At 44.2% G+C, this 24,247-nt stretch overlaps 1 protein-coding gene across 4 annotated transcripts in view; it reads left to right on the top strand.

Moving 5' to 3' along the window:
- The window catches only part of LOC110490894 (collagen alpha-1(XI) chain), a 177,949-nt gene extending 153,980 nt beyond the window's left edge, over window positions 1–23,969 (top strand). For 3 of the 4 annotated variants that reach the window (XM_036945700.1, XM_036945699.1, XM_036945697.1), the window contains 12 exons: window positions 4,339–4,446; window positions 4,760–4,813; window positions 14,089–14,142; window positions 14,938–15,045; window positions 15,502–15,555; window positions 15,680–15,715; window positions 15,833–15,886; window positions 16,029–16,275; window positions 18,282–18,394; window positions 22,575–22,643; window positions 23,396–23,629; window positions 23,822–23,969. In XM_036945700.1, coding sequence (XP_036801595.1) covers window positions 4,339–4,446; window positions 4,760–4,813; window positions 14,089–14,142; window positions 14,938–15,045; window positions 15,502–15,555; window positions 15,680–15,715; window positions 15,833–15,886; window positions 16,029–16,275; window positions 18,282–18,394; window positions 22,575–22,643; window positions 23,396–23,629; window positions 23,822–23,968 — 1,278 coding nt within the window. In that variant the 3' untranslated portion in view covers window position 23,969. The remainder of the gene's footprint in view (window positions 1–4,338; window positions 4,447–4,759; window positions 4,814–14,088; window positions 14,143–14,937; window positions 15,046–15,501; window positions 15,556–15,679; window positions 15,716–15,832; window positions 15,887–16,028; window positions 16,276–18,281; window positions 18,395–22,574; window positions 22,644–23,395; window positions 23,630–23,821) is intronic. The other variant, XM_036945698.1, reaches the window with a different exon arrangement.
- Window positions 23,970–24,247: the final 278 nt, after the last annotated feature.

Genomic DNA, 24,247 nt, shown 5'->3' with positions numbered 1-24,247 from the left:
CACCCCTCACCCCACTTCCCTGTTCCCTCATCCTCCACCCTCTCCACTCTTCCCTCATCCCTGTCCCCTCTTCTCTTCTCCTTTAATCTCTCTCCCCTCCTCCCTCTCCCCTCATCCCTCTCCCCTCATCCCTGTCCCCTCTTCCCTTCTCCTTTAATCTCTCTCCCTTCATCCCTGTCCCCTCATCCCTCTCCCCTCATCCCTCTCCACTCTTCCCTCTCCCCTCATCCCTCATCCCTGTCCCCTCTTCCCTTCTCCTTTAATCTCTCTCCCCTCCTCCCAAATTAAAACACAAAACCCCCAGGAAGTCGGGACTCACACAGCCTATTTTAGCTCAGATTCAGTTTGTGTGTTTTTAATGTGTTTACTATGTGTTGTACCTTAATTTGTCGAAACGTACGGTGCTGTATCTAGCTCTGACATGTAACAAGTCTGTATGCCAGTTGTCTCTAGCCCTATCCCACTCTGCTATGGTTTAGACTGGGCATTGTTGTTTCACATCAATCAATCTCATTGTTATCTAACCCTCCAGATGTTATCTATGCTGCTCTGTGAACATAAGACTAGGCTATAGTCACCTGAAGCTCAACGCAGTCGAAGGAATGTCTCTTTGACAGTACACACGACAAGGACGTGAAGTGGATAAGAACCCAGTCTATGATCTGTTGTTAGGGGTTAGATCATTATGAACACATAAAGAGATCTAGAACACATAAAGAGATCTAGAACACATAAAGATATCCAGAACACATAAAGAGATCCAGAACACATAAAGAGATCCAGAACACATAGAGAGATCCAGAACACATGAAGAGATCTACAACACATAAAGATATCCAGAACACATAAAGATATCCAGAACACATAAAGAGATCCAGAACACATAGAGAGACCCAGAACACATAAAGATATCCAGAACACATAAAGATATCCAGAACACATAAAGAGATCCAGAACACATAAAGAGATCCAGAACACATAAAGAGATCTACAACACATAAAGAGATCTACAACACATAAAGATATCCAGAACACATAAAGATATCCAGAACACATAAAGAGATCCAGAACACATAGAGAGACCCAGAACACATAGAGAGACCCAGAACACATAAAGAGATCTACAACACATAAAGATATCCAGAACACATAAAGAGATCCAGAACACATAAAGAGATCCAGAACACATAAAGAGATCTACAACACATAAAGAGATCTACAACACATAAAGATATCCAGAACACATAAAGATATCCAGAACACATAAAGAGATCCAGAACACATAGAGAGACCCAGAACACATAGAGAGATCCAGAACACATAAAGAGATCTACAACACATAAAGAGATCCACAACACATAGAGAGATCCACAACACATAAAGAGATCTACAACACATAAAGAGATCCAGAACACATAGAGAGATCCAGAACACATAAAGAGATCTAGTACACATAAAGAGATCTACAACACATAGAGAGATCCAGAACACATAAAGAGATCTACAACACATAGAGAGATCCACAACACATAAAGAGATCTACAACACATAAAGAGATCCAGAACACATAAAGAGATCCAGAACACATAAAGAGATCTAGTACACATAAAGAGATCTACAACACATAGAGAGATCCAGAACACATAAAGAGATCTACAACACATAAAGAGATCCAGAACACATAAAGAGATCCACAACACATAAAGAGATCCACAACACATAAAGAGATCCAGAACACATAAAGAGATCCAGAACACATAAAGAGATCCACAACACATAAAGAGATCCACAACACATAAAGATATCCAGAACACATAAAGAGATCTAGTACACATAAAGAGATCTACAACACATAAAGAGATCCACAACACATAAAGAGATCCACAACACATAAAGAGATCCACAACACATAAAGAGATCTAGAACACATAAAGAGATCCAGAACACATAAAGAGATCCAGAACACATAGAGAGATCCAGAACACATAGAGAGACCCAGAACACATAGAGAGATCCAGAACACATAAAGAGATCTACAACACATAAAGAGATCCAGAACACATAAAGAGATCCACAACACATAAAGAGATCCAGAACACATAAAGAGATCCAGAACACATAAAGATATCCAGAACACATAAAGAGATCCAGAACACATAAAGAGATCCACAACACATAAAGATATCCAGAACACATAAAGAGATCCAGAACACATAAAGAGATCCAGAACACATAGAGAGATCCAGAACACATAAAGAGATCCACAACACATAAAGAGATCCAGAACACATGAAGAGATCCACAACACATAAAGATATCCAGAACACATAAAGAGATCCACAACACATAAAGAGATCTACAACACATAAAGAGATCCAGAACACATAGAGAGATCTAGAACACATAAAGAGATCTAGAACACATAAAGAGATCTACAACACATAAAGAGATCTAGTACACATAAAGAGATCTAGAACACATAAAGAGATCCAGAACACATAGAGAGATCTAGAACACATAAAGAGATCTAGAACACATAAAGAGATCCACAACACATAAAGAGATCCAGAACACATAAAGAGATCTACAACACATAAAGAGATCCAGAACACATAAAGAGATCCAGAACACATAGAGAGATCCAGAACACATAAAGAGATCCACAACACATAAAGAGATCCAGAACACATAAAGAGATCCACAACACATAAAGATATCCAGAACACATAAAGAGATCCACAACACATAAAGAGATCTACAACACATAAAGAGATCCAGAACACATAGAGAGATCTAGAACACATAAAGAGATCTAGAACACATAAAGAGATCTACAACACATAAAGAGATCTAGTACACATAAAGAGATCTAGAACACATAAAGAGATCCAGAACACATAGAGAGATCTAGTACACATAAAGAGATCTAGAACACATAAAGAGATCCAGAACACATAAAGAGATCTAGTACACATAAAGAGATCTACAACACATAAAGAGATCCAGAACACATAAAGAGATCTACAACACATAAAGAGATCCAGAACACATAAAGAGATCTACAACACATAAAGAGATCTACAACACATAAAGAGATCCACAACACATAAAGAGATCTACAACACATAAAGAGATCCAGAACACATAAAGAGATCCAGAACACATAAAGAGATCCAGAACACATAAAGAGATCCAGAACACATAAAGAGATCCACAACACATAAAGAGATCCAGAACACATAAAGAGATCCAGAACACATAAAGAGATCCACAACACATAAAGAGATCCACAACACATAAAGATATCCAGAACACATAAAGAGATCTAGAACACATAAAGAGATCCAGAACACATAAAGAGATCTACAACACATAAAGAGATCCAGAACACATAAAGAGATCCACAACACATAAAGAGATCCACAACACATAAAGAGATCTAGAACACATAAAGAGATCCAGAACACATAAAGAGATCCAGAACACATAGAGAGATCCAGAACACATAGAGAGACCCAGAACACATAGAGAGATCCAGAACACATAAAGAGATCTACAACACATAAAGAGATCCAGAACACATAAAGAGATCCACAACACATAAAGAGATCCAGAACACATAAAGAGATCCAGAACACATAAAGATATCCAGAACACATAAAGAGATCCAGAACACATAAAGAGATCCACAACACATAAAGATATCCAGAACACATAAAGAGATCCAGAACACATAAAGAGATCCAGAACACATAGAGAGATCCAGAACACATAAAGAGATCCACAACACATAAAGAGATCCAGAACACATAAAGAGATCCACAACACATAAAGATATCCAGAACACATAAAGAGATCCACAACACATAAAGAGATCTACAACACATAAAGAGATCCAGAACACATAGAGAGATCTAGAACACATAAAGAGATCTAGAACACATAAAGAGATCTACAACACATAAAGATATCCAGAACACATAAAGAGATCCAGAACACATAAAGAGATCCACAACACATAAAGATATCCAGAACACATAAAGAGATCCAGAACACATAAAGAGATCCAGAACACATAGAGAGATCCAGAACACATAGAGAGACCCAGAACACATAGAGAGACCCAGAGCACATAAAGAGATCCAGAACACATAAATAGATCCAGAACACATAAAGAGATCCAGAACACATGAAGAGATCCAGAACACATTAAGACATGCTGTTTACCTGCTAGCCAGACACATTGTCATTACACAGAGAGCATCTATCAAACCAGATGGAAATGACATGTGGATATCTAGAGTTGTGTCATTGTGACAGTCTTGTCCTGTACTATAGGGTGAGTCTGGAGCCGAGGGACCCCCAGGTAAAGCTGGCCCAGTCGGCCCCCAGGGGCCCTCGGGAAAGACCGGTCCAGAAGGTCTGCGTGGAATCCCCGGCCCCGTTGTAAGTCTGAGATCCCAAAGTTCATCTTTCCTGAAATACACATGCACACACACCCACACACACACACACACGTGTACACACAGAGAGAGAGAGATTAAACAGCCCTAAAGCTGTCTGACAACAGTGCTCATGGAATAATCGATAGTACCATTTGGCTTGTCCTTTATATATTTTTGTTGTTTATTCAAACACACTTTTTTGCGCTATTCCTGCAATTAATCATGGTGCCGGGCACAGGAAATCAATATGAGGCAATAAGAGTTACAGAATGTTGTAATGCTGGACTTTAATTGGATGGTTTTTCTCTTCTCAGGGTGAACAAGGACTTCCTGGTTCTTCTGGACAAGACGGCCCACCTGGACCTATGGTCAGCAGAGATAATAAGCCCTCTCTCTCTCTCTCCCTCTCTCTCTCTCTCTCTCTCTCTCTCTCTCTCTCTCTCTCTCTCTCTCTCTCTCTCCCTCTTTCTCTCTGTAGTGCTCTCTCTCTTTCTCTCTCTAGTGCTCTCCTCTCTCTCTATATATATATATTTCTCTCTCTCTCTCTCTTTATATATATATTTCTCTCTCTCTTTATATATTTCTCTCCATCTCTCTCTTTATATATTTCTCTCTCTCTTTATATATTTCTCTCTCTCTCCATATATTTCTCTCTCTCTCCCTGTCTCTCTTTCTCTCTCTAGTGCTCTCTCTCTCTCTCTCCCTCTCTCTCTCCCTCTAGTGCTCTCCTCCCTCTAGTGCTCTCTCTCTCTCTAGTGCTCTCTCTCTCTCTAGTGCTCTCCTCCCTCTAGTGCTCTCTCTCTCTCTAGTGCTATCTCTCTCTCGTGCTCTCTCTCTTTATATATATATATTTATTTCTCTCTCTCTTGTGTTTGGTGTGGAGGGCTCTGTCCTAATAACTTTCTTGATTCTTTTCTTGGTCTTTTCCTCTTTCTACCCCTTCGACCAGGGTGGTAGTTGCAAATTTGCCTCCGTTTATTACGGAGGATCAAATCAGGAAAGAGCTGAGTCGTTTGGTAAGTATGCTAGCGGTTTTCGTGTACTGTCAACAGGTTTTCAGGCAGATGCCGTTAATCACGTTGTTTCGTTCCGGAGGCTAGTGTTTATGTTTCTGAATAACAATGAGCAACAGCTAAATGTGCATTTTAAAGTGAGGCATGGGGAGGGGCTCTATGCAGGGTTTGCCAGCACAGATGTTTTGAGTGTGGGGATTTGGGGCATAAGCATGCCCACATAAAGGCCATAGACAAGGTGAGGGCACAAGCTCCAGTGGGGGAAATCAAGGTCAACGTGCAGGGGGTAATGAGATGCAGACAGCAGAGGCTGGGCCTAGTCATGCCAGGGATGGTGGAGTAGCTGAGGCTGGGTCTAGTCATGCCAGGGATGGTGGAGTAGCTGAGGCTGGGTCTAGTCATGCCATGGATGGTGGGGTAGCTCAGGCTGGGTCTAGTCATGCTATGGATGGTGGTGTAGATGAGTCTAGTCAGGTTATGCTGGTGGATGAGGAGAGTATAGTGGGGAAGTGTAAGAGACTGGGAGGGGGGGGGGGGGGGGGGGTCAAGCGGAAAAGGAAAAAGGGTGTGGTCAAAGGCATCATGGAACCTTTGCCTGGTGCTGGGGGGAAGGCCCTGACCGGAGAGGAAGGGCAGGTGGTCAGGATGGGAGATAGAGATGAGGAGGAAAGTGAGTCTGAGGAAGAGGATGAGGAGTTCTTTTTTTCAGACTTCTCTTCAATGGGTCCGGAGCTGACAGCCAGTCAAGCTGAGGCGTCGAAGTACACGTTGAGAGAACTGACAACGTTCCTGAATGAGACCAAGGGAGAAAACGTTAATCTTGAGGCTTTTTTTCTGATCTGAGAAAGTTTATAAAAACATTACAACATGCTTATGAAAAATGAGGGGCATGGTGTCCTCTCACCCAGGAAACGGTTGAGGAAGTGGGTCACAACAGTGCGTAAGGGTCCACCTTCAGACACTGTTTAGATGAATAGTTTCTTTCTGGCGCTGGGGCTTTTTGAGCATTGCTATTGGTCTCTTTCTCTGCTGGCTTTTCTCCCACTTCTTATGGAGACTCTTCGGGTAATATGAATGGCGCCAGAGATGCGGGAAAGAGGAGTGTGTTGGGTGAATATGTAAAACAAAACAAAAGTACAGGTGTTGTTTCTGCAGGAGACGCATAGTGATGTGGTGAATGAAGTCGATTGGGGGCTCTGGTCGAAAGGGGCAAGTGTGTTGAGCCATGGGACAAATTTTAGTGCAGGGGTAGCAGTCCTCTTTGTACCGGGTCTGTCTGTAAAGATTTGCTCCTCAAAAGAGGTGTGTAGGGGTAGGCTGCTTGTTGTAAAAGCAAAAATAAACAACATGGGTTTTGTCTTTTTAAATAAAATTTGATTTGTCACATACACTTTCCACCTGGCTACCCCTACCCCGGTCAACTGCACTGTACCCCCCACAGCAACTCACCCAAACCTTCCCCATTTCTCCTTCTCCCAAATCCAGTCAGCTGATATTCTGAAAGAGCTGCAAAATCTGGACCCCTACAAATCAGCCGGGCTAGACCATCTGGACCCTTTCTTTCTGAAATTATCTGCCGAAATTGTTGCAACCCCTATTACTAGCCTGTTCAACCTCTCTTTTGTGTCGTCTGAGATTCTGAAAGATTGGAAAGCAGCTGCGGTCACCCCCCTCTTCAAAGGGGAGGGGCACTCTAGACCCAAATTGCTACAGACCTATATCTATCCTACCCTGCCTTTCTAAGGTCTTCGAATGCCAAGTCAACAAACAGATTACCGACAATTTCGAATCCCACCTCACCTTCTCTGCTTAGCAATCTGGTTTCAGAGCTGGTCATGGGTGTACCTCAGCCACACTCAAGGTCCTAAACGATATCTTAACCACCATCGATAAGAAACAATACTGTGCAGCCGTATTCATTGACCTGGCCAAGGCTTTCAACTCTGTCAATCACCACATCCTCATCAGCAGACTCGATAGCCTTGGTTTCTCAAATGATTGCCTCGCCTGGTTCACCAACTACTTCTCTGACAGAGTTCAGTGTGTCAAATCGGAGGGCCTGTTGTCTGGGCCTCTGGCAGTCTCTATGGGGGTGCCACAGGGTTAAATTCTTGGGCCGATCCTCTTCTCTGTATACATCAATGATGTCGCTCTTGCTGCTGGTGAGTCTCTGATCCACCTCTAAGCAGATGACACCATTCTGTATACTTCTTGCCCTTCTTTGGACACTGTGTTAATAACAACCCTACATATGAGTTTCAATGCCATACAACTCTCCTTCAGTCATCTAAAAGACCCTGCTAGGTAAAGTCCCCCCTTATCTCAGCTTGCCATAGCCGCACCCACCTGTAGCACGCACTCCAGCAGGTATATCTCTCTGGTCACCCCCAAAACCAATTCTTCCTTTGACCGCCTCTCCTTCCAGTTCTCTGCTGCCAATGACTGGAACGAACTACAAAAATCTCTGAAACTGGAAGCACTTATCTCCCTCACTAGCTTTAAGCGTCAGCTGTCAGAGCAGCTCACAGAGTACTGCACCTGTACATAGCCCATCTATAATTTAGCCCAAACAAGTACCTCTTCCCCTACTGTATTTATTCATTTATTTATTTTGCTCCTTTGCACGTCATTATTTTTATTTCTACTTTGCACATTCTTCCACTGCAAATCTACCATTCCAGTGTTTTACTTGCTATATTGTATGTACTTCGCCACCATGGCCTTTTTTTTGCCTTTACCTCCCTTCTCACCTCATTTGCTCACATCGTATATAGGCTTATTTTTCTACTGTGTTATTGACTGTATGTTTGTTTTACTCCACGTGTAACTCTGTGTTGGTGTATGTGTCGAACTGCTTTACTTTATCTTGGCCAGGTCGCAATTGTAAATGAGAACTTGTTCTCAACTTTCCTACCTGGTTAAATAAAGGTGTTCTCAACTAGCCTACCTGGTTAAATAAAGGTGTTCTCAACTAGTCTACCTGGTTAAATAAAGGTGTTCTCAACTAGCCTACCTGGTTAAATAAAGGTGTTCTCAACTAGCCTACCTGGTTAAATAAAGGTGTTCTCAACTAGCCTACCTGGTTAAATAAAGGTGTTCTCAACTAGCCTACCTGGTTAAATAAAGGTGTTCTCAACTATCCTACCTGGTTAAATAAAGGTGTTCTCAACTAGCCTACCTGGTTAAATAAAGGTGTTCTCAACTAGCCTACCTGGTTAAATAAAGGTGTTCTCAACTAGCCTACCTGGTTAAATAAAGGTGTTCTCAACTAGCCTACCTGGTTAAATAAAGGTGTTCTCAACTAGCCTACCTGGTTAAATAAAGGTGTTCTCAACTAGCCTACCTGGTTAAATAAAGGTGTTCTCAACTAGCCTACCTGGTTAAATAAAGGTGTTCTCAACTAGCCTACCTGGTTAAATAAAGGTGTTCTCAACTAGCCTACCTGGTTAAATAAAGGTGTTCTCAACTAGCCTACCTGGTTAAATAAAGGTGTTCTCAACTAGCCTACCTGGTTAAATAAAGGTGTTCTCAACTAGCCTACCTGGTTAAATAAAGGTGTTCTCAACTAGCCTACCTGGTTAAATAAAGGTGTTCTCAACTAGCCTACCTGGTTAAATAAAGGTGTTCTCAACTAGCCTACCTGGTTAAATAAAGGTGTTCTCAACTAGCCTACCTGGTTAAATAAAGGTGTTCTCAACTAGCCTACCTGGTTAAATAAAGGTGTTCTCAACTAGCCTACCTGGTTAAATAAAGGTGTTCTCAACTAGCCTACCTGGTTAAATAAAGGTGTTCTCAACTAGCCTACCTGGTTAAATAAAGGTGTTCTCTACTAGCCTACCTGGTTAAATAAAGGTGTTCTCAACTAGCCTACCTGGTTAAATAAAGGTGTTCTCAACTAGCCTACCTGGTTAAATAAAGGTGTTCTCAACTAGCCTACCTGGTTAAATAAAGGTGTTCTCAACTAGCCTACCTGGTTAAATAAAGGTGTTCTCAACTAGCCTACCTGGTTAAATAAAGGTTAAATAAATGAAATAAATAAATAAAATAAAAGACACACATGGTTAGCAGATGTTAATGCGAGTGTAGCAAAATGCTTGTGCTTCTAGTTCCGACCACGCAGTAATATCTAACAAGTAATCTAACCTAACATTTTCACAACAACTGCCTTATACACACAAGTGTAAAGGAATGAATACGAATATGTACATAAAAATATATGAATGAGCGATGGTACAGAACGGCATAGGCAAGATGCAGTAGATGGTATAGAGTGCAGTATATACATATGAGATGAGTAATGTAGGTATGTAAACATTATATAAAGTGGCATTGTTTAAAGTGGCTAGTGATACTTTTATTACATACATTTTTCATTATTAAAGTGACTAGATATGAGTCAGTATGTTGTCAGCAGCCACTCAATGTTAGTGTTAACAGTCTGATGGCCTTGAGATAGAAGCTGTTTGTCTGTCTCTCTGTCCCCGCTTTGATGCACCTGTACTGCCCTCACCTTCTGGAAGATAGCGTGGTGAACAGGCAGTGGCTTGGGTGGTTGTTGTAAATGTGTATGCGCCTAACACAGCGAGAGAGAGAGGGGTTATATTTGGGAGTCTTAGACAGGAACTCTCACAGGTAGCGCCTGAGGAGACGCTGGTGGTCGGCGGGGACTGGAACTGTACAATGGATTTTACGAAAGACAGAAATGGGGAAGAGCCTCATTCAGTGTCAGTGGGAGTGTTAAGGGACATCATTAATCAGTTCGACCTAGTGGATGTTTGGAGAACTAAACATCCCAACCCAAGACAGTACACATGGGTGAAGGTTTTTGGGGCTGGGGTGAGTGCAGCCCATCACCAGACAGTATACATGGGTGAAGGTCTTTGGGGCTAGGGTGAGTGCAGCCCAACACCAGACAGTTATACATGGGTGATGGTTTTTGGGGCTAGGGTGAGCGCAGCCCAACACAAGACAGTATACATGGGTGAAGGTTTTTGGGGCTAGGGTGAGTGCAGCCCGACTTGATCGTTTTTACATGTCCAGGAATCAGAGCAATAGGCTGTATTCTCCCAGTGGGGTTTTCGGATCACCACATAACAATGGCTCGGCTGTCTATTTCACCAGGGCCCCGGCAGGAATCCTATTGGACGTTCATTATAAAGCTCTTACAAGATGCCACTTTTTGCTCAGGTTTCCAGACCTTTTGGGAAAGGTGGGGGCAGCGGAGAGAGTTGTATCTGAGTCAATGGTGGGATGTGGGGAAAGTCCAAATTTGGCTTTTCTGTAGACAGTATATATATCTCTCTCATCAGAGGCGAGGAGAGTATTGGGGGAACTAGAGCATTGTATTAGTGAGATGGAGGTAGAGATGGTGAGCAATGTAGGTCTCCAGGCTAATTTAGCTGAATTATGTAGGGATCTGAGCAGTTTTTTCCAGGTTAAAGCAAAGGGAGCACTTGTAAGAGCTAGGTTCTCCATGCTCAAGGAGATGGATACTCCCAGCTCCTTCTTCTTTGGTTTGGAAAGACAGAGTGGTGAAGCCAAGGTTATGCATTGTCTACGGCTGTCTGATGGGCGGGTGACCTCTGTGGTGGGGGAGATGCGGGAGTGTGGCATTTTATACTGAGTTGTATAGGGCAGAAATGTGTTATCCCATGTGTGCTCAGGTCTTGTTTACAGAACTCCCTAAGCTCTCTCTGGCACAGAAGAATGAAATGGACATTCCTCTGTTGTCCCATGAACTGGCAGAGGCCGTAAACCAGATGTACCCCGGTCGTGCACCGGGGGTCGGTGGACTCCCAGTGGAGTTTTATTAAAAAATTCTGGGGAATAATTGAACATGACTTATTTTGCGTGTTGCGTGAATGCGTCGGGGGAATGCGTCGGGGTAGGAGAGTTGCCGATGTGCTGCCGTCGGGCGGCTCTGACACTCCTGCCCAAAAAAGAGGACTTGTGTGAACTTAAGAACTGGAGGCTTGTGGCATTACTCTGTGCGGACTACAATATATTTTCCAAGGTCCTCTCTAACAGACTGAAGTCCCATTTGGACTCGATAGTATATAAGGACCAAACATATTGTGTACCGGGACGCTCAATCACAGACAACTTGTTCTTAATCAGGGACATGTTGGACTTGTCGAGAGGTACTAATGTGAACTTTGAACTGGTCTCTTTAGATCAAGAGCAGGCTTTTGATAGAGTGGACCATGAGTATCTGTTTAATGTGATGTCTGTGTTTGGGAATACTTTTTTGACCTGTGTAAAGCTGTTGTATGCTGGGGCGTAATGCATGGTCAAGATGGGAGGGGGGCTCAGTAGGCCAGTCTGGGTGAGACGGGGCATTAGACAAGGATGCCCTCTATCGGGGCAGTTATACACTAGCCATTGAGCCTTTTTTGGGAATGCTACGCAGGAGACTGCAGGGAGTGTGCTGTACAGGCATGGATATGATGACAGGCATAGCAGTGTCAGCATATGCAGATTATGTTTCTGTGATGGTCAGGATGGTCAAGATATGCAGGCACTAGAGACTAGTCTGAAGGTGTACGAGGGAGCTTCGTCAGCTAAGGTAAACTGGGGCAAGAGTAAAGCTCTGTTATGGGGGGATAGGGCCCCTCTGCTTCCAGGGGGTTTGCAGTGGGGTTGAGAAGGGCTTAAAGTTTTGGGGGTGTACCTGGCTTCGGAGAAGTGAGTCAGGAAGAACTGGGAGGGGCTGTCACAGGCAGTGGTGTCAAGACTGGCCAGGTGGAGGTGGTTCCTGTCCCAAGTGTCATATAGAGGGAGGGTGCTGATAATCAACATCCTGGTGTCATCTTCCCTGTGGCATAAACTGGCTTTCCTCAACCCCCCCGCCGGTCTCCTCGCAGACCTGGAACGCAAGCTGGTGAACTTTTTCTGGTCGGTTCATCACTGGCTGAGGGCGGCAGTGTTGTACATGACCGTCCACGAAGGAGGACAGGGCCTGGTGGAACTGGAGAGCAGGATGGCTGCTTTCTGACTAAAGGCGGTGCAGAGACTGCTGTACCATACTGATGTTGGCTGGAAGGAGACAGTATGCGCGCTGTTGAGGAGAGCTGGTGAATTAGGGTTGTACCGGCAGCTGTTCCTCATGAGGCTGGAGAGGCTGAGTACAGCAGGTCTCTCTGAGTTTTACTCTGCAGTGCTGAGGACCTGGCAGCTGCTAAGGCCCACACGAGAAGGGGGTGTGGAGCCTGGGCTGTGTTTGTGGGAGGAGCCTATCTTCCACAACCCAGCCATCCCTTTGAGATCGGTTCAGTCGGCCACCCTGCAGAGGCAACTGATGGCAGCGGGTTTACAAAGGCTGGGTGACCTGAGACTGCTGGGACAGGAGGGGTGGAAATCCCCGGAAGTCTTGGCACAACAAACAGGAATAACGTCTCTTAGGCTACTGGAGAGATTCCTGGAGGAGTTCCATTTGGCACTGTCTGAGCCGGGTAGGGGGGGGTGGGGGGTGTTTGAGTGGCCAAGGGGGTTGGGGCCACCAATGTTTCCGCCACTGCAGGTGACGGCAGAGACTGGAGACTGGCAAGGGCGTCTGAGCCTGGGGGAGTTTGAAGGGGTGGGAGGTACAGCCCTCTGCAACCTCTGCATTAAGGTAAGGAACATTAGGAACCTAACAGGAGTGAAGGCACATCAGTGGCAGGGGGTAAGTGGGGCGGAGAGTATGGTGGGTTTTAGATGGAGGGGGCTCTACAAACCCCCAGTACCAAAGAGGTCAGGGGACCTCCAGTGGAGGGTTCTTCAAGGAGCCCTGGCCACTAACAGCTGTTTTGCACAGGTTGAACCGGGAATCGGGCAGGGGTGTCCTTTCTGTGTAATGAAAGAAACTGTGATTCATGTGTTTTCTGTGTGCACCAGGTTAATGACTTTAATGTCTCTGTTGGAATGTCTGTCTGTTGTTTTTACTGTTGGGATGTTTATAATGGGATAGAGGTATTTGATTAATAAGGAGAAGGCCAAATGTGTTTTGTTGAATTTTCTGTTTGCTCAGGCAAAGTTGGTTATTTGGCTAACAAGGAGGAACAGGGTCAAAGGTGGGGGGATACCAGACCCTTTACTATTGTTTAATGGAATGGTCTCTGCGCGCCTTAGGGTGGAATTTGAGTTCTATAGAATGATAAAGTGATGTTTCAGGAGATATGGTGTGTTGGGGGGCTGTCTGTATATCTGGGGATGATGTTTTGGATAAATGGTTGTAGAAGTGGTGACGGTGGTGTGTTGTTTTGGGTATTGTGATGTTGGTTTGTATCATGTGGTAGATGGAAAGGTGAGTATGGTACGTGTACAGGATATATTTTGGTGTTTTATTTTTAAGGGGGGGTTTAAATGAAATGCGAAAGTTTCAGAAAAAAAAAGACAGTCTCTCTCTCTCACTCTCTTTTCTCTCTTTCTCTCTCTTTTTATAGTGCTCTCTAATTATTCTCTCTCTCTTTTCTCTTTCCTCTCTCTCTCTTTTCTCGCTTCCTCTCTCTCATTATAGTACTCTCTCTCTCTCATTTTTCTCTCTCTAGTTCTCTATCTCATTGTCTGTCTCTAGGTATTTTTTCCTTCTGTTCTTTCTCTACTGAGGTGGTGTAATTGATGTCTAACCATCTTTTCTCTGTGACAATTAGGGACCCCCTGGTCTCCCAGGTCTGAAGGGTGACCCCGGCACCAAGGGTGAAAAGGTGAGCCCGCCTCAATTTCCCGTCCCAAAGCACTTATTGATTTGATTTCTCCGATCCGAGAAGGGGTTGGGAGTTTAACCTGAAGTGGGTTGGAGACGATGGCCATGAGCGTGGCTGGGATTGGACCTCCACTCATCTGAACCCTTTAACCAGCTTCTCTAGAAAGGTCAAACTAAATATTTCGGTAGAGCAAAACATTTAAATTTAAATTATTCGACACAACTTGTGTTTGAAACTAAAAGTGACTCCAATTACGCAGTAAACTAAAAGTGACATTTGGAGAAATCTGGAAGCCAGTTTGAATTGAATAGGACCGTACCACATTGCCGGCTCCATTTGATGCAGAGCGTTAGATCTGCCAGTGAATTTAAAGTCAGTAATGAAGCGCAGGACACTGCTGTTATGGCCAGTCACAAATGTTGAGAGCAGGATTGGAAGGGATTGGTTTAGAAGGACAGAAGCTCTTTATTTTCATTTGTGTGGCCATTTTCCATGTTTCAGATCAATGTCACTGAAGAGGGCACTCGTATTTTCCAGACATTGTTGTTGTGGATATTGTCCTCAGTTGCATTTAGAGAAATTCTGGGCAACTATTTTGTCAGACGGGAAAAAAAAGTAATTTCTGTAAAAATGATTTCAGATGAGTGTTCCGATTTTGTATTTTACTTGATGGAATGGTAACAGCTATAGCAGGGTTGTACTGGTGCCAGGCATGGTATTGTCTTCAACGTGTTTTTACTGTAAGTATCTCAATGGTCCCAGTCCTTACTACTCTTGTTTGTTTGTGCCCTACAGGGTCATCCAGGTCTGATCGGTCTGATTGGACCCCCTGGCGAGCAGGGAGAGAAGGGAGACAGAGGCCTGCCTGGACCCCAGGGTTCTCACGGAGGCAAGGGCAACGGTGTAAGTGATTAATGACCTCATCACCTTGCCATTCGTCAATCAGGAAATAAAATGCCATTGGTCTGATTGTCTCTATGTTAGGCTTGAAAAACAGAAGAATGCGGTTCTCCATCTATATGTCTCCATTTCAGTGTTGAAAAACAGAAGAATGAGGGTCTCCATCTATATGTCTCTATGTTAGTGTTGAAAAACAGAATAATGGGGCTCTCCATCTATCTGTCTCTATGTTAGGGTCGAAAAACAGAATAATGGGGGAGCCCCATCTATATGTCTCTATGTTAGGCTTGAGAAACAGAATAGTGGGGGTCTCCATCTATCTAGCTGTATTACTCACGGAAATACCAGCAACTTTTCAGGGCTCATGAAAACGTTGCAAAAGGTTGCTAATGTTTCCCTTGCAATCTACCACTCGTCATCCCACTGTCGTCTTACTGATGTCTGGTCTCTTCTCCCCAGGGTATCAGTGGAGCTTCAGGTCCTCTCGGTCCCCCTGGTCCTCCTGGCCTGCCTGTAAGACTGTCCCCCGTTTCTCTGTTTTATTTAGAGTATAGTCTCATAGTTAACATGTCCATGTAATGATACAACATAGTCATCTCCTCTTTACTGATCACGCCATCTTCGTTGTCTTTTCCAGGGCCCTGGAGGTCCTAAAGGAGCTAAGGGTTCATCGGTAAGTTCTGTTCAACAACTCTTTTTATCAACTGAGAGTACTGTGACAGTCATTTTATAGGAGTGTTTGTGAAATCCAGAATTAACAACATGCTCTAAATCTCCATGCTCTTTTCAGGGTCCTGCTGGTCAGAAGGGAGACACCGGTACGATCGGTTCACCTGGTCCTCCTGTGAGTATTACTTTTACATTCATTTTGGGTGTCCTCTCTAAGTCCGAGAATAGGGCACTTCTGTGTCTTTAGCTGGAATTAATGAAGTTATTTTTTAGAAAACGCTGTGACACTATGGGATATTTTCTTTCTTCCTCTATAGGGTCCCTCTGGTGAGGTGATCCAGCCACTGCCCATCCATTCGCCCAAGAAGAACCGCAGACACGCAGACATGCAGGCGGACGCGACGGGTACCATGATGGACTACGGAGAGGGCATGGAGGACATCTTTGGTTCAATCAACAACCTCAAACAGGACATGGAGAGGATGAAGTACCCAATGGGCACACAGAACAACCCAGCCAGGACCTGCAAAGACCTGCAGCTCGCCCACCCAGAGTTCACCAACGGTGAGTCACGGAGAGGGGGAATCATGGGTAATATGCTAATGCTATGGCTGTGATTTCTGGCCATGTTGTTTATCTAGACAAGGAAGCCATTAACTGTGAATGCTGTTTGCTCATTTCGTAGCGATGCCATTGGAGTGTATATGGTATATTTGCAGGTAGTGTATTGCAGTGGTGAATTTGAATAGCACTGAGAACAAGACCTCATTGTGGTTATACCTAACATTAACAGATCTCAGTGAGGTTATACCTAACATTAACAGACCTTCATTGAGGTTATACCTAACATTAACAGATCTCAGTGAGGTTATACTTAACATTAACAGACCTCAGTGAGTTTATACCTAACATTAACAGACCTCAGTGAGGTTATACCTAACATTAACAGACCTCAGTGAGGTTATACCTAACATTAACAGACATCAGTGAGGTTATACCTAACATTAACAGAACTCAGTGAGGTTATACCTAACATTAACAGACATCAGTGAGGTTATACCTAACATTAACAGACCTCATTGAGGTTATACCTAACATTAACAGACCTCATTGAGGTTATACCTAACATTAACAGACCTCATTGAGGTTATACCTAACATTAACAGACCTCATTGAGGTTATACCTAACGTTAACAGACCTCATTGAGGTTATACCTAACATTAACAGACCTCATTGAGGTTATACCTAACATTAACAGACCTCATTGAGGTTATAACTAACATTAAAAGACCTCAGTGAGGTTATACCTAACATTAACAGACCTCAGTGAGGTTATACCTAACATTAACAGACCTCAGTGAGGTTATACCGAACATTAACAGACCTCATTGAGGTTATACCTAACATTAACAGACCTCATTGAAGTTATACCTAACATTAACATACCTCATTGAGGTTATACCTAACATTAACAGACCTCAGTGAGGTTATACCTAACATTAACAGACCTCAGTGAGTTTATACCTAACATTAACAGACCTCAGTGAGGTTATACCTAACATTAACATACCTCATTGAGGAACTTTTGAGGTTTGTTTTTGCCAAACTTTATACAGAGAAATGTCAGGTCATTCTTTGACCTTTTTTAAGGTTAATCTTTTATTGATTTTTGAAAACTTTTATTTACTCAGGGGGAAGCCATTGGGACCAAGGTCTTATTTACTCCCAACTATGAATAAATCAGATGTATCATAGTTAGACAGAAAGTCAGACAATTTTCTAAGAGCAATTGAGAGGACCACAGGATGACGACAAACTCCCACTGACGTTAGTTGGGCATTATTACCCAAGGCCCAGATTTATGACTAGACATTCACAGAGGTGGTAATTCACACAGTAACATTCACATTTTACTTCATGAATATGGTGACACCCTCACCTCTGTCAGATCTGCAGTATTACACATTATATTCATTCAGAGACACACCAGTGTCTGCCACAGACTTGTTGAACCAAGTCTCAGTAATTATCAAAATGTCCGTGTTAGTTTGAGAAGTCAGAATTACAATAAAATCCATTTTCGTAATCAAACTTCTGACATTTTACATGAATCAGTCCAAGGCCACAGCTGTGGGATTTCAGATCAGACGGCGTCTCTAACACAAACATGCTATGATCAGTAGGCAACCCTCTATATGAAATAGCCATGGGGTTGTCTTGAAATGGTACGGTATACTGTAGATACAAGGTAACTTACAACTGTACCATTTGGTCTATGGCATGAACGAGGACGTAGATTAATACGAGACGCAAGGAGGGTTACCTGTTTCGGCCAAGGACTGATATCATATCACTTAGCACCTTTTTCAATGTTTACACTGAATGTTAGAAGATCTGTTGTTGCTAAACATATGAACATATTATTTTTATATCTATCAGGTGTCATAGAACAGTTAAACGATTTAGTGACATTTTGTAGTTTTTAGTTTTCAGTTGTCGGTGGAACCTTAGAACTAGAGAGAACTACAGATTCGGGTACTGTATTGTGTCATTGGGTTTTGTTCCACAGGCGAGTACTGGATAGATCCTAACCAGGGATGTTCAGGGGACTCGTTCTCTGTCCACTGTAACTTCACGGCTGGAGGAGAGACCTGCATCTTCCCAGATAAGAAGTTCAGTGGAGTGAGTGGCGTTTCATTTCCTCCAAGAGGACGACACACACACACACACCACACACACACACACACACACACACACACACACACACACAGACACCTGCTCATGCTATGAAGTTAAGCATAGAGTCAAGCCATAGTCTTGTTCAATTCTAGATAATGTTCTGATAGGATCATTCATACATGTACACATTACCTCAATTACCTCAACCAACCGGTGCCCCCGCACATTGACTCTGTACCGGTACCCCCTGTATATAGCCTCCACATTGACTCTGTACCGGTACCCCCTGTATATAGCCTCCACATTGACTCTGTACCGGTACCCCCTGTATATAGCCTCCGCATTGACTCTGTACCGGTACCCCCTGTATATAGCCTCCGCATTGACTCTGTACCGGTACCCCCTGTATATAGCCTCCACATTGACTCTGTACCGGTACCCCCTGTATATAGCCTCCACATTGACTCTGTACCGATACCCCCTGTATATAGCCTCCACATTGACTCTGTTCTGTAACACCCTGTATATAGCCTCCACATTGACTCTGTACCGGTACCCCCTGTATATAGCCTCCACATTGACTCTGTACCGGTACCCCCTGTATATAGCCTCCACATTGACTCTGTACCGGTACCCCCTGTATATAGCCTCCACATTGACTCTGTACCGGTACCTCCTGTATATAGCCTCCACATTGACTCTGTACCGGTACCCCCTGTATATAGCCTCCACATTGACTCTGTACCGGTACCCCCTGTATATAGTCTCCACATTGACTCTGTACCGGTACCCCCTGTATATAGCCTCCACATTGACTCTGTACCGGTACCCCCTGTATATAGCCTCCACATTGACTCTGTACCGGTACCCCCTGTATATAGTCTCCACATTGACTCTGTACCGGTACCCCCTGTATATAGCCTCCACATTGACTCTGTACCGGTACCCCCTGTATATAGCCTCCACATTGACTCTGTACCGGTACCCCCTGTATATAGCCTCCACATTGACTCTGTACCGGTACCCCCTGTATATAGTCTCCACATTGACTCTGTACCGGTACCCCCTGTATATAGTCTCCACATTGACTCTCTACCGGTACCCCCTGTATATAGCCTCCACATTGACTCTGTACCGGTACCCCCTGTATATAGCCTCCACATTGACTCTGTACCGGTACCCCCTGTATATAGCCTCCACATTGACTCTGTACCGGTACCCCCTGTATATAGCCTCCACATTGACTCTGTACCGGTACCCCCTGTATATAGTCTCCACATTGACTCTGTACCGGTACCCCCTGTATATAGCCTCCACATTGACTCTGTACCGGTACCCCCTGTATATAGCCTCCACATTGACTCTGTACCGGTACCCACTGTATATAGTCTCCACATTGACTCTGTACCGTAATACCCTGTATATAGCCTCCACATTGACTCTGTACCGGTACCCATGTATATAGTCTCCACATTGACTCTGTACCGGTACCCCCTGTATATAGCCTCCACATTCACTCTGTACCGGTACCCCCTGTATATAGCCTCCACATTGACTCTGTACCGATACCCCCTGTATATAGCCTCCACATTGACTCTGTACCGTAACACCCTGTATATAGCCTCCACATTGACTCTGTACCGGTACCCCCTGTATATAGCCTCCACATTGACTCTGTACCGGTACCCCCTGTATATAGCCTCCACATTGACTCTGTACCGGTACCCCCTGTATATAGCCTCCACATTGACTCTGTACCGGTACCCCCTGTATATACCCTCCACATTGACTCTGTACCGGTACCCCCTGTATATAGCCTCCACATTGACTCTGTACCGTAATACCCTGTATATAGCCTCCACATTGACTCTGTACCGGTACACCCTGTATATAGCCTCCACATTGACTCTGTACCGGTACCCCCTGTATATAGCCTCCACATTGACTCTGTACTGGTACCCCCTGTATATAGCCTCCACATTTACTCTGTACCGGTACCCCCTGTATATAGCCTCCACATTGACTCTGTACCGGTACCCCCTGTATATAGCCTCCACATTGACTCTGTACCGGTACCCCCTGTGTATAGCCTCCACATTGACTCTGTACCGGTAGCCCCTGTATATATCCTCCACATTGACTCTGTACCGGTACCCCCTGTATATAGCCTCCACATTGACTCTGTACCGGTACCCCCTGTATATAGCCTCCACATTGACTCTGTACCGGTACCCCCTGTATATAGTCTCCACATTGACTCTGTACCGGTACCCCTGTATATAGCCTCCACATTGACTCTGTACCGGTACCCCCTGTATATAGCCTCCACATTGACTCTGTACCGGTACCCCCTGTATATAGTCTCCACATTGACTCTGTACCGTAATACCCTGTATATAGCCTCCACATTGACTCTGTACCGGTACCCATGTATATAGTCTCCACATTGACTCTGTACCGGTACCCCCTGTATATAGCCTCCACATTGACTCTGTACCGGTACCCCCTGTATATAGCCTCCACATTGACTCTGTACCGATACCCCCTGTATATAGCCTCCACATTGACTCTGTACCGTAACACCCTGTATATAGCCTCCACATTGACTCTGTACCGGTACCCCCTGTATATAGCCTCCACATTGACTCTGTACCGGTACCCCCTGTATATAGCCTCCACATTGACTCTGTACCGGTACCCCCTGTATATAGCCTCCACATTGACTCTGTACCGGTACCCCCTGTATATAGCCTCCACATTGACTCTGTACCGGTACCCCCTGTATATAGCCTCCACATTGACTCTGTAACGGTACCCCCTGTATATAGTCTCCACATTGACTCTGTACCGGTACCCCCTGTATATAGTCTCCACATTGACTCTGTACCGGTACCCCCTGTATATAGTCTCCACATTGACTCTGTACCGGTACCCCCTGTATATAGCCTCCACATTGACTCTGTACCAGTACCCCCTGTATATAGTCTCCACATTGACTCTGTACCGGTACCCCCTGTATATAGTCTCCACATTGACTCTGTACCGGTAGCCCCTGTATATAGCCTCCACATTGACTCAGTACCGGTACCCCCTGTATATAGCCTCCACATTGACTCTGTACCAGTACCCCCTGTATATAGCCTCCACATTGACTCTGTACAGGTACCCCCTGTATATAGCCTCCACATTGACTCTGTACCGGTACCCCCTGTATATAGCCTCCACATTGACTCTGTACCGGTACCCCCTGTATATAGCCTCCACATTGACTCTGTACCGGTACCCCCTGTATATAGTCTCCACATTGACTCTGTACCGGTACCCCCTGTATATAGTCTCCACATTGGCTCTGTACCGGTACCCCCTGTATATAGCCTCCACATTGACTCTGTACCGGTACCCCCTGTATATAGTCTCCACATTGACTCTGTACCGGTACCCCCTGTATATAGTCTCCACATTGGCTCTGTACCGGTACCCCCTGTATATAGCCTCCACATTGACTCTGTACCGGTACCCCCTGTATATAGTCTCCACATTGACTCTGTACCGGTACCTACTGTTATTTTACTGCTGCTCTTTAATTATTTGTTACTTTTAAAAAAAAATGCTCATCTATATTTTACTTAACACTTTTTTCTTCTTAACTTCTTAAAGCGCTGTAGGTTAAGGGCTCGTAAGTAGGCATTTCACTGTACGGTCTGTTGTATTCGATGCATGTGACAAATACAGTTTGATTTGATACGTATGCTAGTGAGGGTTATGGGACTGCGAGATTCATGTTTGGGGATGTTTGATGGGTTCACCGCTTGGTCATTTACATTTAAACCTAACTTGTTTTGGTGATAGCCTTGTGAATTTGACATTTACGTTCATACATTCATGTATCTCTGTGAAATGTAATGTAAAGGCATGAAGAAAAATAGATGCATTGAGGGTTGGAATTGATATTGGTAATTGTCAAGACAATCAATACAGACAAACTGTGTGAGCAGAAAACTGATATACACATTTTTTATTGAATTACTATACATACTGTTGTGATTTTCCTATATGTTAAGATCTGAGGGAAGGGGTATCTAGCTGTATATTACACAACTTTTGATGGATAAAAACTAAACCTAATTCCAGGAACCAGGTGTTCTTCTAAGTACCGAAGCGCCTCATTTGTTTGGCTCCGTAGGTTAGAATATCGTCATGGCCCAAAGAACTTCCAGGGTCGTGGTTCAGTGAATTTGAGCATGGTGCAATAGTAAGTACTTCCTTCAATTCCACGTTTTCATCCTCCACTGTTCTCTTCTCAAAAGAAATGTCTCCTCTTCACAATACTAAAACTAAAATGATTTCTCAGGCTCCCACTTGGCCATCTCTCTGCCTTCTGTCTGTCAGTACAGAGGCTCTTCAGAAGTAGCATTTGAGATAGAAGACAGAGAGAGAGAGAGAAAATTGTCTCTGGAAGTGACCCCCACTTTTCTAGCCACCAAGGAATCCAGACCTCTCATATAAGACCTCTCACCCCCCCCCCCCCTTCTCATTCATATTTCATACAGTCTGGGATTGACGAAGGATGAGGAGGAAAATATGATTTTCTATTGCTTTGAGACTCAGTTTGGCCCATTGCTTGAGAGAGAGATTGTATAACTGATACTGACAGCATGTTTTTGAAGAAGAGTATCAGGGGGAACCTTTGATTCAGCAAACAAATGAAAAGAAGGGTGCTCAACAACAATGACAAAAAATCTAAAAACTTCCAAAAGGACTAATTCGAGCCAGAAGTGGAGGAGGAAGGAGTCAGCTTGACTTCCTGTACAATACTTTAGTGCTCCAACTCCTTTCTGCCTTGAATGAGTATTTTTGGAGAAAAAAATTCTGTTAGCCTTTCTGTTTTATAAGAACTCTTGGGATAAAATACTTCTAAGCAGTATATTATGTCCAATCCCATGTTTCATTTCTGACCTCTCAATCTATTTTCTGTTTTCTCTCACACCCTCCTCCAATTAACAGTTTTCATACGTTGACGCAGCCGGTAACACAATAAGTGAAGTTCAGATGACCTTCCTGAAACTACTGACTGCCTCTGCCAGGCAGAACTTCACCTATAGCTGCCACCAGTCTGTGGTGTGGCACGACGAGACCACCGACAGCTACGACAAGGCGCTGCTATTCCTGGGATCCAACGATGAGGAGATGTCCTACGACAGCAACCCTTACGTCAGGGCCCTCATAGACGGATGCGCGGTAAGGGCTGCCCATCGATACTGCCTGTCTGTAATAGTGATTGTTCAAGTACATTTGGGAAAGTCTCGCAAATATGTAAAATGTCCCCATTGGTTGTTTTGTTGGACTTGTTTTATATCTCCAATGAGGTTGTGTCTGATGGCTGAAAGCACAATGTTTAATAGTTTTTTCCCCCCCGTTCTCTCTTTCCAGTCGAGGAAGGGCTACGGAAAGACTGTGATGGAGATTAGTACTCCCAAGATCGATCAGGTTCCCATCATTGATGTCATGTTGAATGACTTTGGAGATGCCAGCCAGAAGTTTGGATTTGAAGTGGGTCCAGTATGCTTCCTTGGCTAACAACCAGCCCCCCCAACCCAGACCAGCAACCAAACGTACCTGTTTCCATACCACCTAACCCCAGTACCCAACTCCCTCACATGTTTCAATGCCACCTAGCCTGGGTACCCAGCCCCCTCACCTGTTTCCATATCACCTAGCCTGGGTACCCATCCCCCTCACCTGTTTCCATACCACCTAGCCTGGGTACCCAGCCCCCTCAACTGTTTCCATTCAATCTAACCTGGGTACCCAGCCCCCTCACCTGTTTCCATACCACCTAACCCCAGTACCCAGCCC

This window comes from Oncorhynchus mykiss, chromosome 15 (assembly GCF_013265735.2).
Source record: "Oncorhynchus mykiss isolate Arlee chromosome 15, USDA_OmykA_1.1, whole genome shotgun sequence".
NCBI lineage: Eukaryota > Metazoa > Chordata > Actinopteri > Salmoniformes > Salmonidae > Oncorhynchus > Oncorhynchus mykiss.
This window is presented reverse-complemented; position numbering and strand designations above follow the sequence as displayed.